The sequence below is a fragment of the Prunus avium genome, chromosome 5 (assembly GCF_965620075.1).
Source record: "Prunus avium chromosome 5, drPruAviu1.hap1.1, whole genome shotgun sequence".
Taxonomy (NCBI): Eukaryota; Viridiplantae; Streptophyta; class Magnoliopsida; order Rosales; family Rosaceae; genus Prunus; species Prunus avium.
The window spans coordinates 27,947,625-27,966,025 of NC_142288.1; the positions used below are offsets into that span (position 1 = coordinate 27,947,625).

The 18,401-nt window shown below is 37.3% G+C and overlaps 2 protein-coding genes across 2 annotated transcripts; one reads left to right on the plus strand and one right to left on the minus strand.

Moving 5' to 3' along the window:
* Positions 1-7,482: 7,482 nt before the first annotated feature.
* LOC148294613 (putative F-box/FBD/LRR-repeat protein At5g44950) lies at positions 7,483-9,033 on the minus strand. Its single transcript, XM_088253821.1, has 4 exons — positions 8,775-9,033; positions 8,076-8,638; positions 7,814-7,978; positions 7,483-7,737 (listed from the first exon to the last, which is right to left on the minus strand). The coding sequence occupies exons 1-4, from the start codon at positions 9,031-9,033 to the stop codon at positions 7,483-7,485; spliced, it is 1,242 nt and encodes a 413-aa protein (XP_088109947.1).
* Positions 9,034-14,554: 5,521 nt separating this feature from the next.
* Positions 14,555-17,959, plus strand: LOC148294614 (uncharacterized). Its single transcript, XM_088253822.1, has 3 exons — positions 14,555-15,018; positions 16,655-17,692; positions 17,794-17,959. Exons 1-3 carry the CDS (start codon positions 14,555-14,557, stop codon positions 17,957-17,959), a joined length of 1,668 nt encoding a protein of 555 aa, XP_088109948.1.
* The last annotated feature ends 442 nt before the right edge of the window (positions 17,960-18,401 follow it).

Here is an 18,401-nt window from a genome sequence, read left to right on the forward strand (position 1 = left end):
CTATGCTGCAGAGGCTACCACAATCTGTCAGCATGAAGGTGGAGTTAAAGCCCTTCACAGGGAAGGAGAACTTCACGCTTTGGCAAAGGAGGATGAAGTCAGCCCTTACACAGCAAAATCTCTGCATTGTTTTGGGAGGCAAGGAGAAGAAGCCAGCAACCATGACAGATGCGGAGTGGGGTGTGCTAGACGAGTTAGCTAGAGGAGCCATCGAGAACTACATCACAGATGAGGTGCTCATCAACGTGATGAAAGACACAGCGCAGCAAACATGGGAGAAACTCGAAGAGATGTTTGCAGGGAAGTCGCTGTCCAACAAGCTCTTCCTCAAGGAAGAACTCCTAAATCTTCGGATGGAGGAGGAAGGTAATCTAATGGAGCACTTGAGCAGCTTCAATAGATGTGTTGCTGACTTGCAAAGAATGGAAGTGTTGTATAATACAGAGGATAAGGCACTCATGTTTCTTACATCCTTGCCTCCGTCTTATAAGCATTTCCGAACGACGCTTATGTTCGGGAAGAGTACCTTGAAGTTTGAGGACGTGGTGCAAGATGTGATGACGCACCACAGGATGTCTCAACGTTCGGAGGAGAACTCTCAAGATGCTGGATTGATCGCAGGGAGCCGTTCAAGCAAGCGTGGAGGCAAGGGTAGCAACAGGAGAAATGCTAAGTCCAAGGACAATGAAGGGTGCTTCGAGTGTGGATCTACAGATCATTGGAGACGAGATTGTCCAGTTTGGAAGGAGAAGCAGAACAAGATGAAGAAAGCCGAAAGTTCAGCAAATGTGTGTGATGATGACATTTGTGATGAGCTCTTGACGGTTACGGAGGAGAGTAACGGGGAAGTCATGGCAAGTTCTTCGGGTAAGAGTTCAAGTTCTTCTTCAAGTTGGATTTTAGATTCCGGGTGCTCATATCATGTGTGTGCAAATAAGTTGATGTTTGACACATATGAGGAAAAGAAGGCATGCAAGATTATGTTGGGAGATAAAACTACATGTGAGGTTTTGGGCATAGGAACTGTGAAGATCAAGTTGCAAGGTGGTGAAGTTTGGAGTCTTAGTGAGGTAAGGTTTGTACCTGCACTAAGAACGAATCTACTCTCTCTTGGCTCTTTGGATAGACAAGGGTGTTCTTACAAGGCCGAAGGAGGGAAGCTCATGGTCACACAAGGTTCTGTGGTAGTTATGAAAGGGGAGATTCAACCAAACAACACATACAAGCTTGTGGGTGGTACATTTGCAGGTGGTGCAGAGAATGGTACCAAGGAAGAGCAGGCAACAAGTCTTAAAGTCAAAGAGCCAGTTCAACATAATGTAGCTGCAGGTTTGCTCAAAAGAAGCTGGGCAAGAAAGGTTAGTCAAAGTTGTGTGACTAACGGTTCATTATCAAAGGTGCTTGATTTCAAAGGTGTAGAAAGTGAAGTCAAGACAAGGGATGATGAGGAGAATGTTGTTGAAGGGAAACTTCTTGCCAAGGTGGTCATGGAAGAAACTCCATTTGAGGTGGAGCTTGACACAAGGGTTGAAGAAGGAGGGCAACAACAGCAAACTCACAAAGGGGTTCTACTTGAGTTGGAGCCATCATCGAGTGCAAGGTCCGGGCCCAAGGAATCCATCAAACCGCCCCTAGGTTTTGGATGGATGGACCAAGAAGTTCCAGCCACGTTTCAGAGTGCTATAGGGAGCATGAAGCGGGAAAGTTGGAGAGGTGCATTGATGAAAAGAAGTGTGTTCTTAAATCCAAAAGCAAGGTTGGCTATGTGGGGATTTAGTGAACAAAGGTTTGGTATGTGGTTTGCATATCAAGGCATGTCCAAGATTCAAGGTTCCAAGAAGGCAAGGAGCAACGAATTTGGCATGGGGGATCTCTCTTCCGCACAAGAGGTCCAGGTTACTCAAGTTTAGACTTGGGTGGAGCACCTTCCACCAAAGGTACATTGAGGCAAGAGGTTAATTGCCATGGTGGAGCTTTTGGAAATTACTAGAACGATTTCTAAGAGGTTGAAGAGGTTCTAGAGGATAACAATGGTTCACGAGGTGATTAAGGTTCGCCAAGGTGGAGATTGTTGGAAATTTGGCTCACCTAAGGATACAAAGTCCTCTTTTGTGTGCTATGGATTTCTACCTAAATTCCATGACATGGTTGACTCATTTCTAGAAGAATTTTGGAGTTGCCCATGTGAGTAAATATTGGCTTGCCATCTTTGTCAAAAATAGGTGACTTGTTTGGTGGCACAAAATGGTGGAATGTTTGGTAGCCATCCATGGTTAAGTTTGGTAGCCAACATTTGAATAGTGTGAGGTTGCATTCACACTCTTGCATATTTGGCTATATAAAGGGGTTTAGCATGCAAGAATAAAATCATGGCTTAAGAGTTCTCTAGTGTATCAAAGTGTAGAGCAAGGGGTGAGAGAGAAAAGAGAGCTTGGGGAGAGAATAGAGTTCTAAGGGGGTTTCTTTGTAAACCAAAGTTGTAACTTATTCTTTCATTAGTGAATTTCTCAAGGGGATCACCAAGAGGATGTAGGCAATTGCTGAACCTCTATAAATTCTTGTGTCATTTTGTGCTCGGTTGGTTTCTCAAGTGTAGTGTGTGTGATTCATCCATAATTGTGTTTGTCACAAAGTCCATCAACAACAAGATCATTAGGGGAGGGTGAGTTGAGTTTGTTCTCAATTCACAACAGTTTTCTTGCAAAAACTGTGTTATATTTTCTGAGGAATCCGATGTTATTTTACAATTGAAATTTGCAGTTAATTGTGACCGTTCTATTACTCTTTAATATTTACTGTTTTGTTTGTATTTGTTTCTGTGTATATATGCTTACTAAAATAAATGGTGCGGATTTTACCTTCCTTTATTCATTAAATCTCTCTAGGTAGGTAGGTCTTTGAAAATATTAATTTGACTGGTTCTATATATCTCTCTCTTCTCTGTCCAGCTTTTCCGTGGAGCCAGAGCATGCATCGATGACGATAAATCAGGGGGAAGATAGATCTGTATATTTATTTGTGTCTTTTTATGATGGCAAATACACTGATTGAATCTATAAAGTGACATTCAAACACGGAGGAGTCACTCATGAACCCCCAGTAGTTGGACTTGTCACGGAGTACTATGACAGTTTTCACATCAAGGGTGCAAGGATTTTCAACCGCTCCAAATTATACATCATTCCACAGGACGGTTATAAATTATAATAAAGCTCCTGGGGCCAAATCTTGCAGGCCATCAGGATATAGTATTGACACAAAGACTGGGTCATATTGTTCATCTCTTCCTCCTAGCATAGCCTCAAAACCAGTAGGAACTCTTGTGTGTGCTTATGACAAGCTTTACTATCTTGCATCTCCAGCGTGCTCACCACCAATTAAGGAGCCCTCGTTCGAGAGATATGATCCTGATCAAGACCTTTGGGAGGGAATGACTTCTTTTCCATTTTATCATGACTATGGGAGCCATATGAAAATAATTGGTTATGCCGTTTGATATGGCGTTATTTTGTTTTCATTGTCGGACTCCTACATGAATCCCTATGTCGTTGCTTTTCATGAGAATAGAAATCAATGGAATCGAGTGACTTCTGCTTCTTATGCTTCTTTCCGAGGGAGAGCCGTGGTTGTAGGCGACACTATCTATGCCTTACATACGCTTATGGAGGAGGTGATTATAGCATTCTCATTTAGGATGGACAAAGGTGAAGACGGTGGCATTGCATATTCCCTAAACCCACAATTTATATTGCGTGGCCTGAAGATTGCGCGTCCACCAGTGCCATTTCGTGAGCTTAAGACAGGGTATTTGGTTCATTTGGGTAATAAAGACTTTCTTCATGTCAGGACTGGCAGTCCCAATGGCGAAGCATGTCCCGTGGTTCAATATCTTTGTATCACGACGTTTCAAATTATTGTTGGAGAAGGAGGAAGACCCGTGATCCAGACCATACATTCAACTGTTCATCCTGTGGATATCAAGGGCCGTGAATGGTTCTCACTTGAGTTCTGCTTCACACCGTAAGTTTTCTTCACGTTTCTTGTGTTTTCATCAATAAAATTACATTTGCATGTTGGAATTATTTTACATTTGGTATGTAATAAGGTTTCTCATTATTATGACTCAGTGAGTGCGAGGATTACGAACCCATAGAAGAGGAGAGTGTGACTAGTATGAATCAACCAAAACAAGAAGAAACCACTTTGGATGAACATGATAAGCTGTTTTTGATCCATGAGGGGACTCATCGTAAACTTCTTGCTTGCCCATGGCTAAGGTGAAAGAAATGTGTTTACAATAAAATCTTTTTATTTATTTAATGACATGAATCAATATATTATTGGGTACCGCAAACCCAAAACATGGAGGAGGGAGTGATTACGAGTGGAAGACAAAAAAAACACCCTGTAATGTAAGAAGGTGTGGCATTTGCTGCATATCTTCCTAACTCAGTGCTATTTTCACCCCCACATATATATAAATATATATTCGTTTATTGAATTACGATATGGGAGGGTTAGTTAATCTATGGATTGGTGATAATTGATTTCAGGTAAGAATTTATATGTTTGCTTATATTCTTAGGTCTCTAGTGGCAAAGTAAATTTGTTGACTTTCAATGTGATCCAATGTGCTAGAGCTGTAGAGGCTAAAACTTGTATATGCTTCTTGAGAGCATATAAAATTAAATGAAAAAAATAAAGAAAAATTATATTTTTTTGTTGATAATTTAATACTTTTTTTTTTCTTTCTAACAAGTGAATTATTTTCGACTTTTATTTATTTACTGTGTTCAAAGTTTTGATTTTGAGCTGTGCCTTAGGTGATTGTAGGTACATAATTGCAGCAAAACCAAATCAAATGTATACCAATTCAATGTCTGAGAATGGTTGATTGAGAAGTTTGTTTCGGGTCTTTGAACAATGGCATAATTACAACAGACATCGAAAGCAATGATGTCTTCGTTCTTATCGGACCCTTATTCTCACTTGCTTGCTATTGTTGTTGTTGAATCATAAAAAGGTTGAATATACTGCCAATGATAAGCTTATTTGAGGGATCGTTAAATATACACCTCTGTAGGCTCCACTTCGCATTCTATTTCACTAATTCAAACCATCTATTTTGTAGATATTCATTCAAAGATCATCTACAAAAAAATCACTTGAATCTAATATCATTTGACCACTTAATTAAATTATTGAAATTTTGGTACTTTTTTGAAGCATTGTGCTCATTGATTTTGTAGCAAACAATTAGATGTCTAAATGGTTTCCGATTTGTCTAACTTTTTGAAAGGATGATTCATGAATGAAAAAATGCTTAGGAAGGGGACTATATATGAAGTGTGTACAATGTACATACACAAACACAGTGTACCTGAAAATATGCAAATGTTATTCATGATCAAACAGTTACAACAACATCAGACCAAAACAAAAAACAGTTCCAAGTTACAACAAAACAGGGGAGCGGTGCAATATTAGAATCTTGACAGAAGTAGACAGACCAGGAACTTTACATAAATGCATCACTCAGAAGTAGATTATCAAAACCTACGAATACTAGAACTACCTATTAAGGGATTTATATCACCATCATAGCTGCATCATGTGACTCACAAGTAGGCGGCCCTGGCAAAGTGCAAGTGGCGCCACTGCACAGGGCCCTTGAAATTGTTTTACGATATTATATATATTAATATTATAATAACTGTATATACACTACACCGTGCAGGACATTGACACAAAAGTGTATTTGGTGGGGTTGGTTTTTAGCGCATGGAAAAGATCCAACTAAACTAACAGCAGTATATATCACACCCAAACAAAAAAAAAAAACTTTTCTTCCACTCAAAACATTAAAACTTTTTTGAATTTGATTTGTGTTTTTTTCTTTTGGACAAAATAATTTGTGATTGTTATTACATACTAATTGATGATGAATTTTATTTATTAAAAAATTGTTTTATGACTTTAAGTCATGGCAATATATATATATATATAGTATTTTTATATTAGATTATGTGAGAGTTCCAATTTAAGTTTCGAACATGATTCTCAAAATTTCAAGACCGGCCCTGCAAGTGGGCAGTGATAGCATTTGAAAGCAAAAGAAAAAAATTGACAACAGAAAGAAAAATACTAGAGGAGATTGAAACAAAAAAACTAAATGTGATAACACATATATTAAACAATGGAAACATAGCAGACAACTAAATATGATAACAACGTAGTAAAAAATGGAAACAGAGTAGTACATTAACAACCAACAGCACTTCTTCCATTTTAGAAGACACCACAAGAAACCAAAGGATGAAACTCAGCCACACACTTGAGATTTGGAGTAATAATGTCTTAATCGGAGAGGTCATCATTGTCGTTTTTGTATTCCAAGGAGGAGCTAGCTCTGGATGGTGATACTTTCTGTCCTGCAACTCAAGTGTCAAATCAACCAAGTCAGCCAAATTCCAAGGTGAACATAAGAAGAAGAAAATAAATAAGAACAGACCAATATAGCCATCCTTTGCTTCAACTTTTAGTCCTTGAGTGATGTGTTAACTTTAATCTGCATCTTACAGGAAGGAAGTAGACCAAGGAGAGACCAGCCTCGAAGAGCGACTAATGAACACCTTCCTCCTTCAATCACTGATATGGAACCCAAAGATTCTTATCAATGGTCACTATCAAGTTCTGCTTCTGATTAGTGGGTGCTCACTGCTAGGTTTTTGTTTTTGGAGGTTTCAAGTAAAAAAATACCAAATCCTTGGCTCATGTTTCAAAGACCAGTTGCAAACGTATTGGTTGAAGGCATGAACAGGTCCCCAGATATATCCTCAAACTGAAGATGAAAGCTTGTGGTCAAATTTCTAAACTTATTTTGAGAAAATAGTTAGTTTGTGTTACACCTATTTACTTTTTATATTTTAAGAAAAAGGTTCTTAACCTCAGCCACGCTTTGTAAAGCAAATCCAAATTTCTGTGTATAATTCAAAACTAGCATGCGACTTTATGCTCTGTGATGATCACACATGAACATCATAGCCCTTTTCTAATTTTGCCATCTTCCTTGGTGATAGCTTTTGTGAAAATGACATCGTATGAGAGCAAACACTGCTGCCAACATTCGAATTCATGGGAGTTATTGTAAGTTAATCAGATTGTAGGCAAGCTGCCAATACACTATTAAGTTTGGGAGCTCAAAGACAATCGAGCTCGAGTTGGAATATAAATTAAACCATGTAAAAAAATAGAAGGTGGATGTAAACAACCAAAAATGTTGATACAATCGCACGTCTAGGGATTTAACATATGGTGCCTCAAGTCAAGGCTCTCAAAAAGTTTAAACCAATGTTATTCGAGAAAAAATTATGCTCTTCCTTGCAGAAAAAGAGTTGAACTTGAACATCAAAACGATGGGCTACCTAGATGAAGATAAACAAACTAGGGCAGTAGCACCCACTCTTCTGAATTTTTAAAAGTTTATTCTTCAGCTTCTTCAAACACAAGTGTGGCATCGGAAATCTTCTTGCTCTCATTCACCCTCCGTAGAACTTTAGATTGCTCTGCCGTATGAACAATCCTCATTTTCTTCAGTTTTTGAGCATGCTCGAGGACATATTTTGCAAACTCAACAGCATTAGATCCAATTAGCATATGAATGTCTACCTCCTCAAGCTTATGAACAAAAGCAAGGTTTAGCGATTTCCAATATCTCGTATCAAACTCAGAACAATTCTACAAAGGCAAGAACAAACGATTAACAATTTTCCATTGAAATATAAATATAGGACATTAAGTTTTTCTTACTTACATCAAGATCCGGCCAAATTGAAGTTATGGCCAAAGTAGTCAAATTAGGGATTCCTCTAAAAAGAGAGGCCATGGCCGGGACAAGGATATCACACAAGCAATAAATATGCAAGCACAAATAAGAAACATTCTCTAATGCTTGCATGGAACCTCCCTCAAACAGAACCTGCAAGTTATAAACACACAACGTTAATAGAACAAAGAAGAAACCCAAAAAAAACCCTGTAAGAATATGGTAAGAAATAACTACATGCAACATTTACCATGGTGGTCTCGTGGTTTAGAGTAAAATGTTTAACCGTGCTTATACCTCGAAGAACTTCAAACAAGACCAGAGCATCATGTTTCTGAGGTTGCAGAAGCAGCTCAACTTTTTCTAAGCGAGTACATTTCTCCACATTTTGGAACACAAACATATTGGCCTTCCATGCCACACACTTGAGATTTGGAGCAATAATGTCGAATTCGGAGAGGTCATCATCGTCGTATATGTACCTAAATGATTCCAAGGAGGAGCTCTGGATGGTGATACTTTCTGCCCTGCAGTTATCAAGACTTAATTCCTTCAGGCATTTGCAGGATGATGACATCCATTCGAAAAACCCTTCGTGTATCTCAACGTTTCGCAAGTCCAGGCGTTGGAGATTGGAGGAAAAACTGGAGGAGGAGGGCTTCTTAAGAACTTTGGGATAATTCATGCCAAAGTCCAACTCTAGAGTCTTCAAAGATCCACGTAGAAAGACGCAAGACGGTACCAAGGGATCCTGGCCACATTGCTTTTCATCTATAAAGATTTCAAGATGAAGCACTTCAACCCCTCTCCTTACTGCAATTTCCACCCATCTCACAATCCGAGAATATTCCTTCCTACACTCGCATGCTTCTCTACGAACGCGAAAGCTTCGTGTCTTATCAACTATCCATTTGATCTTCTTCTCCACGCAATGACACTCCAAACGAACTCGAAAGAGCTGTATTATCCCCATGACGGCTCAAGAAACTGTCCAAATAATTCAACAACTGTATCCGCTTTTCGCAAGTGGATGCAAAAGTGTAGTCACTGGCAGATAGATCAAAATCCAATGATGGAGCTGAGAGAGGAAGCTCTCTGCATCTTTTCGACACGCAGCCGAAACGAGTGAGGTCTGTTATGGCGAGGAAGGAAAGAATACGATGGGCAACTTCGTCTGGAACATTGCTAAATCTAAATCCATCTGTCATACTCTAGCTCACTCTCTCAGTACAACCTCCTTCAAACTCAGAACTTGCAGCAGCCAACTAGAATATAGAAAATGATGATTACAAATCAAATGTAGAGTTATGCTCCTATAAACAAGCTAACAGCATGAGCAAATTGTGGGGAGTTTAAAACTCAAATACAAAACACAACTGAAACCAATTTGAATAAGAAAGAACCGTTCAAACTGATGTATTGGGAAGAGTTTGACCTACGTACGTACCCGGTGTTGGGAAGAGAATGGGGAGAATGGGGTCGTCGTCTTGTCTAGTGTTTTGGGCTAAAGAGATCAATAACAGTACTAGTTGTTCAATGTCTTGTGCCTGATTCATATAGGAACATAACTAAAGGTCATCCAAGAAAAAACTATGTATCTATATATATAGAGCAAAAGGCAGACAATGGTAAAACATTCAAAATACCAGAAAATTATGCCATTGGTTAATGCAAACATTAAGAATTGAAATTATTAATTAAATGAAGATAATATAGTAAATTCACACTTTTTCATATTAAAAAAATTAAAATTAAAAGAAAAATCAGATAATTGATCCTATTTTTATGGAATACAACTACCCATTATCTTTTTTTAATTCTAAAATAAATTTAATTTAATTTTTTTAAAAGGCTCTCGCAAGTGCGGAAGCACATGCGAACAGGCTAGTACTAATTAAGCATCCAATTCCATAACTACAGCAAAATCAAAGTAAATGTATACTAATTCAATGTCTGAGAATGGTTGATTGAAAACTTTGTTTTCGGGTCTTTGAACGATGCAATAATTACACCCTCAATCAGAAACAATCACAAAAGGTCTACTTACCAATTACATAGCAAAATATTAGGGTCCACTATAATCTATTTGTACCAAAAATTGCAATAACTTTTGTCAATTTCTTACCAAAATACGTGATCTAGAAGATTTGTAGAAAATTCGTTATTTTGCATATCAAATAGATAGAAATTTAAGGCTCAAAATTTGACAAAAGCTCGTGTAGATGAGAAAGACTTCCATGAAACAAGAATATATAACACTATTTTGGTATCCCCAATCAATAATGTTTTTACACGAGTGACAACACTTCCACATGACATAGTATTATTCGACAACGATAGCAAAATAGTGTTATTCCCATTGCAACGGGGGGTGTATCCAATTCATACTTATAGAGACTATTTTTAAGTGAGTGACTTTCATAGAGTTGACAAATTCTTAAATACTTTCATAGAGTTGATAAAAGTCACTAGTAAATTGGCAAGACTTTTGCTTTTAACAATTAGCCTTGAAAGTATGGAAAAGTCATTCATTTAATAAGCTTTTTAAAAGTCATTAACTTTTTGAATATCACCAAACTTTTAAATACTTTTAAAAAGTCATAACTGGATACCACCAAACTTTTAAATACTCTTTAAAAGTCACAATTGAATACCACTAGACTTTTATATACTCTTTAAAAGTCTAAATTGAATACCTCTAGACTTTTAAACCCTATAAAAGTCGTTAAAAGTTTGAATTGGATACACCCCCCTAAGTTTTTTCTCCGTATGGAAAGACTAGTTGATATTGTATTGTGAAACCCCATATTTTTTAAAATATGTATACTAATATTTCATGGAAATTAAATATTTAAAATTAATAGTTTTAATACTATATATATGTATGAGTTGCATGGCAAGCCACGTGAAAGTTTTTGCTATAACCTATCAAACCTATTATATGGTTTTAACTATGCCAATTCACTTCAATCTTATTTAATATTTATACAGAAGCTTTTAGAAAAGCTTTTTATTACTTACTAAGGTTTCTCCTAAGTTTGACGTGTTGCTTTTCAGAGTCCTCAAAAACCACAATAAGCATGAGGTGGTGAATATTAGCATGAGGTGTAAGAATAATAGGTAGTCTTGTATATATAAATGTAATTGGAAAGTGCTTACTAAGCACTCTTCGGAAGCCAGCACCTAAGACAAAATGGGGTGGCAGTTTTACCTTCAAGCCACCCATGCAGTGGCGGAGCCAGTGCATGCCCAGGGTGGGCACTGGCCCCCTCTCAAATATTGTTATACATACAATTTTATATTAGTATATTGTACAAATATTATAAAATTCCTCACAAATTCTTTAATGGCCACTATTTTCTTTGTTTCTCTTTCTTTTTTATATCTAAATTTCTTTTGAATTGAATATATTGTGATAGATTGTTCATACAAAAAGTAAAGAAAAAAAAATAGAGAAAAGCGATAAAATTAGGGATTTCTTAAGAACTAGGTTGATTTGTCATAAAAGAAAGCGGTTGAATTTTTAAGGGTGCCCCCTCTTACTGAAATGCCTGGCTCCGCCACTGCACCCATGTAGTCTATAAATCCTAGGATCTAGTCTAGAAATCCCTAGGTTAGTTAGGTGGCATAATGTTAAGCTTCATCCATATTTTCTTTACCGACTCTAACCTACTATAAATAGCTCTAACTAATAGTTATTGAATCATAAGTTCTTCAAGTTATAGTAGTTTCCTAAAGAAATTGTAGACAAAAGAAAATAAGAGAATTAAGTGTGGTGAGGTTTTGAAGAAGCTCAAAGTATTTGAACTTACAATTGGGAGCTATACAATAGCTTTGGATTTGAGGTAGGGGTTTTTCTTGGGGTGGTTTTGCATACATTGATTTAATTAAATATTGTAAATACTATATTATGCTTGGTAATATTATTTGATTATTATTGTAAATCCTATATTATGCTTGGTTATATTATTTGATTGTTATCCTTGATATTGGATGTATACGTGTTGTTAATTACCATTATAATTTGATTAACATTGACATATTCATATGTTGTTGGTGGTGGTTGGAATTTTTGGGTTGATAAAGAAATTATGGAAAAGAGGATAATGGGAAGAATCTTTTGTGTAGTTGAGTCTAATCATTGTAGGGACCAAGTTCAGGCGAGCCCGTGTGCACAGTAGATTAGGAAATCGGCTGTATAATTGTCGATTGGGTGATTTGGGCTTGGAGATCAATGGTGTAGACAAGATGACTAGCAAAAGGGGAATAATGGGATGATTGAAATGGGTGTTAGTTTATATAATGAGGCATTCGGAATCACAGTGGTAAAATGCATGGTATGGGACATGCAGATTTGCTTACCCTATTATATAGATTAACGGGTTGGGTAGAAATGAAGTTCATTCATGCATTGCATAAATTGTACATTATAAATCTCACTAGCCTCTCTGCATGCGCTTCCGCGCCTGCGAGAGGCTTTTTAAAAGATAAAATTAAATTTATTTTAGAATTAAAAAAGATAATGGGTAGTTGTGTTCCATAAAAAGAGGATCCATTATCTGATTTTTCTTTTAATTTTAAATTTTTTTTAATATGAAAAAGTGTAAATTTACCATATTATCCTCACTTAATTAATAATTTCAATTCTTAATGTTTGCATTAACCAAGGGCATTTTCTGGTATTTAGAATGTTTCACCATTCTCTGTCTTTTGCTTTATATATATAGATTAATCACATAAGACATAAGACCCCTACTGAGCATGTAATGCTCACCCCTTATTGAATCTATTGCAGGCTTTGAATATGAAGTTTAGTTTTGCCGAGGAAACAAGAAGAACCGGTTGTGGATAGTTTTGAATGTTTTGTTGAAAGTTTGTTACTTTCTTGTTATTTTGCCTGTAAAATTACAATGTAAATTACTTTGACTTAAATAAAAGGTTATGTTCAATCTTCATGTTTCTTGATATTTAAATTTTTAGTTTTAGTTTTTCCTTTTACCTCACACTTCCAAAAAAAAAATATTTTGGGGTGTGACATGTATATTAGAAGATATTTTAAAGTTACCAAAATTTGTTGACAGAATCAAAAAAATTCAAATGTCAAAATGAATTGAGATTCTTTGTACTGCGGATAAATGGACATTAATTTTTCATAATAGATCTTGTTTCTTCTTTGCACAATTTTTTTTTTTTCACATCATGGTCTCATTTCAGATGATTTGATGCAAATAAATTAAGGAAAAAAGACTTGCACGACCCAGATTTTTAAATAGTTAGCCAAAGTTTTTAAGTAGAGAAAGCCGAATCACCATATGAACTTTTCTCTAAATACAGTTTAAGGATAGATTATGAACAAAATTATTCGAATATGGTATATACAGATTACGCTTTGATATATACAGATTAATCTTCTTTTTCTATTGTCAACAGTTCACCTCTGTCTATGCAAACTTTCTGTTTTTCTTTCATAAGCTTTTGTTTTTGTCAAGCGAAATAGTTAGAAATTTTGTTAATTAGGTTATCTTTAGCTAAGGATTAATTTGGCTGGTTAAGTTTTGTTTTTGTCTATGCACCCCTAAATCTTTTTTTTTTTTTTTTTGGCTGGTTAAATTAAATGATTTATTTGAGTAAAACAGATAACATGAGTGAGGGTTGAGAGTACAAATTATATGTGCCGTTGGATTAATCAAAGGGCTTTTATTAAAGAGGACCTCACAAGTCCCCATATTTAGCGGGACTGAATAATTATGTGTGTAGTTGGATTAATCCAAGGGCTTTTATTAAAGAGGATCTCACATATCCTCAAATTTAGGGGAAGTTAATCTTTAATTATTGTGGAGAATGCATAATATCATAAAAATGAGTAATAAACCCGAATAAGGGGAATGCTAGCAACCTTCTTTTTTGGGCATTCTCCCTTTTCCTCATGACAGCATGTGACACTTTTTTTACCCTTAAAATAATGTCATTAATACAACAAACAGTTTTTATTTTTCAAGTTTACCCTTCATTAATAAACACATTAACAAATTATGACTTTTCCTCTTCCCAGCTCCCTTACACGTCAAAATAACCTAGAGATGCAAGGATGTCGAAGGCATCTTTGTTGTCAACGTATGGAGTCCGAAAAGGCACCTTGTACACTCTTCTAGTTGCCAACTATGCCAGCCATCTGGAAATTGAGAAAGGTGTACTCTTTGGGTAGCAATTCAAAAGCATTTGGTAATATTTAATGGCCCATATTTAATATGGGTAAATTTGAAAAATAAAAGCTAAATTGTTTTATGTATTAATGATTTTATTTTAAGAATAAAAAAAGTGTCACATGTCCTAAGGGAAAGAGAGAATGTCCAAAAGAGAAGGTTGCTAACAACGGATAACAAGAAACATTGCATGATGAAACAGGTAACCAAAAACATTACATGATAAAATAGGTAAAAAACACGAAATTTGAAAGGGATATTTTATGAGTTGTGTGGTTTAATAAATAACTAGTTATTTTATATTATTACAAAAAGAAAAGAAAAAAGAATAACAGCCTCTAGAATTTTTACACTAGTTGGAAACTTTCCTCATATCACACCCCCAACCAAGCATAACGAAACTTTCCTGATATCACACCCTCAACCATGCATAATAAAACTCCCCTCTACAGCGGCATCCCCAAACCCTAAATTCCTTGTGCCTCAATTTGCATTCTCAATAGCGAAGGCCCTATCATCTGGTATCATGGGGGATCCGCAAAAATCTCAACCTTCCGCCGCCTCCGCTGATCTCACCTCCAGCCAAGATGATCCCCAGGGGAAGTTACAGGATATGGAGGAATCTCTGGGCAATGTAATAGAGAAAACCCAAAAGTTCGAATTGCAAACATCAATATTAGAGCCACTTCGCGCCAGTAGTGGTATTCCCGTTCAACCCGGCAGTCCCCGGCTTACGATGGCCTCTTCCGCCGCTGAACTCACCACTGCTGAATACCGTGCCTTGACGAAGTTATCGGAGGTGCTTTCCGCCCAGCTTTCTGCACAGCTATCTACCCAGCTATCCGCCCAGCTCGATTCGCAGAAATCAATACTGGAGGAGCTTCGCCTTATACGCGCCAGTAATGCTATCAACTTTCAATCCGAAAGGAAGAAGACTCCAAATTTCACTGTTCCCGACCGTGAGCCCTTTAATCCTTGTTGGAAAAAATGGCTCACCTAAAAGGATACAAAGTTTTTTGGCGCTCAAAGGATGATTTTGAATCTGCCTAAAAGCGACCGGTCGCTGGACATTTGCGACCGGTCGTTTTGAAGCAGATTCGAAGTCTGGAAGCAAAACTGAAGAGCGACCGGTCGCTAGTTCTTTGCGACCGGTCGCAGGCACACGAGCGACCGGTCGCTGGACATTTGCGACCGGTCTCTTAGAAGCAGATTCAAAGTCTGGAGGGAAAAATTCTGGCGACCGGTCGCCCATTCCTGACGACCGGTCGCTCCAGTCGTGCTGTGATGCTTTGCTTACGTATTTTCAACTGTCTTTTCAATGGCTATCGCTTTCCACGAGTTTGCAGGTGCTTAATGGATCACTTCTGAGGTAAAAGAGGGTTGACTACCTGCTGGATAGTTGGGAGAGCACTCATGGCTAATTGGTTATCCTATTTTGATTAATCTCCTCTCCATTTTCTGGTTTAATGGAGGTGGCTGAGTGGGATTGTATTACCTACCTAATCTGACCCTTAGTCTAAGTGGTGACTAAAAGGAAAGAACGTGGAGGACAATCAGATATCCTATCTCTTGTCCATTGGCCTGTGTAGGTAATGGGATGAAGTAAGATAACACAAGGGAGAAAGAATGTTGAACAAATGTAGTGGCAAAAGCTGGAAACAAGTTAGAGTTTCTTTAGAGAGCTTTGTTCAAAAAAACCAAGGTGAGAGCAAGAGAGTTCTCTAAGTGTATCAAGGTGTTGAGCAAGGGTGTGAGAGAAACAGATTGTGAGGGTAGTGTTCTAAGGGGGTTTCCTTTGTAAACCAAAGTTGTAACCTATCTTCATTAGTGAAATTTCTCAAGGTGATCACCAAAGAGGATGTAGGCAATTTGCTGAACCTCTATAAACACTTGTGTCATTTGTGCTTGGTTAATTTCTGTGTGTGTGTGTGTAAGACTCATCCATCATTGAGTTCTTTGTCCAAAGTCCATCAACAACAAGATCTTAAAAGGGCAGTGAGTTAGTCATTAATTCTCAACAATCCTTACCCAAGGTCAGCGCATCATGGCTTAGTGGATTTCATCTTATCTTCTTAATTTTTGCATTCATCTTTAATTATATTCAAAGATTCTTGCTTGGACTATTTTTGTGTGTGGCTATTTTGATGCTAGGAGGTTTTGTATCTCTTTGTTATCAGTCAGTTCACATGTGTTACGTATTCTTGAATTTGAATTGGATTACCAGCTCGGCCTTTATCTATTTTTCTGGAGGCGTTTTCTTGCAAAAACTGTGTTATATTTTCTGAGGAATCGGATGTTATATTTTACAATTCTGATCATGCATACATATATTCTATAAATTGAATTGAACTTTCCATTTAACTATGATCGATCTATTACTCTGTAATATTTAATGATGATGATCTACTCCTACACTTCCATACTCAGTTTGTAGGAAAATGGAGAAATTTATTTTTATATATTGCCAGTTTTACTGTTTTGTTTGTATTTGTTTCTATGCATATATGCTTACTAAAGTAGATAGCGCAGCTTTGACCTTGCCTCATTCATTAAATCTCTCTAGGTTGGTTGGTGTTCGAAAATATTAACTTGACTTGTTCTATATATCTCTCTCTTTTTTGTCCAGCTTTTCTATGGTGGAGGATGCATCGGGGGAAGATAGATCTGTATATTTATTGGTGTCTTTTTATGATAGCCGATACACTGATTCAATCTATCAAGTTACATTCAAACATGGAGGAGTCACCCATGAACCCCCAGTAGTTGAACTTGACCAAGAGTTTTATGACGGTTTTTACATTCAGGGTGCCAGGATTTCCAACCGCTCCGAATTATACATCCTTCTACAAAACGGTTATAATGACCCTTTAAAGCGGGTGCCATCAGGATATAGTATTGAAACGAAGAAGTGGTCATATCATTCATCTCTTCCTCCTAACATAACATCTAAACCACTAGCAACTCTTGTATCTGCGTATGACAAGCTTTACTATATTGCATCTCCAGTGTGCTTACCACCAATTAAGGAGCCCTCCTTCGAGAGATACGATCCTGCTCAAAACCTTTGGGAGCGAATGCCTTCTTTTCCATTTTATCATGATGATGGGACCTGTATGGAAATAATTGGTTATGCCGTTTGTTATGGCGTTATTTTGTTTTCATTGTGGGACTCCGACCTGAATTCCAATGTTGTTGCCTTTCATGAGAGTATAAACCAATGGAGTCAAGTGACTTCTGCATCTTATGCTCCTTTTCGAGGGAGGGCCATAGTTGTAGGTGACACTATCTATGCCGTACATGCGCTTATGGTGGAGCAGATTATAGCATTCTCCTTCAAGATGGACAAAGATGAACATGGTTGCATTACATATTCCCTAAGCCCACTGTTTACATTGCGTGGCTTGGAAATCGTGTGTCCGCCAGTGCCATTTTGTGAGCTTAAGACAGGGTATTTAGTTCATTTGGGTAACCATGACTTTTTTCATGTCATGACTGGCAGTCCCGATAGCGAACCACGTCCTGAAGTACAATATCTTTGTATCACCACATTTCAAATTGTTGTTGGAGAAGGAGGAAGACCCATGATCAAGACCATACAGTCAACTATTCATCCTGTGAATATCAAGGGCCGTGATTGGTTCTTCCTTGAGTTCTGCTTCACGCCGTAAGTTTCCTTCACGTTTCTTCTGTTTACATTATTATAATTGTGTTTGTACGTTGGAATTATATTACCTTTTGTATGTAATAAGGTTTCTCATTACTCAGTGAGTGCGGGGATCATGAACCCATAGAAGGGGACATTATGACTAGTATGAATCAGCCAAAACAAGAAGAAATCACTCTGAATGAACATGAAACAACTCAGGATGAGAATGTTTTGATGTGGGAGGTGGCTCGTAGCGAGTTTCTTGCTCGCCGGTGTCAAAGGTGAAAGAAATGTGTTTACAATGAAATCTTTCTATTTATTTAATGACATTAAATCAAAGAGAGTCAATTGTTTGATGTCTATAAGTGTTTTTTAGTCTTTGAGTCTAGTTTCTCGAAATAATTATTTGGTTTTGCAGAAAGAGGCCAAGAAAGAAGCCAAGCTGGAGTAACCGCCATGTAGCATGAGCAGGTGCCAGGCAGCATGAAAAAACCAACAAGAAAAAGCCCAGGAAGATAAGAAAAAGAAAACCTGTAATGTAAGAAGCTGTTGCATGCAGATCTGTATGACGAATGATGAGTTCCGCATAAATTACTTATGTAATTGTCAATTTTGGATTATGGCTTGGCATTTGCTGCATATCTTCCTAACTCAGTGCCAGCTTTTTCCCGGCACACGAGCGCGGAGCCGTGAAAACTACGTTTTTTACACAAATTTTAGTACAGTT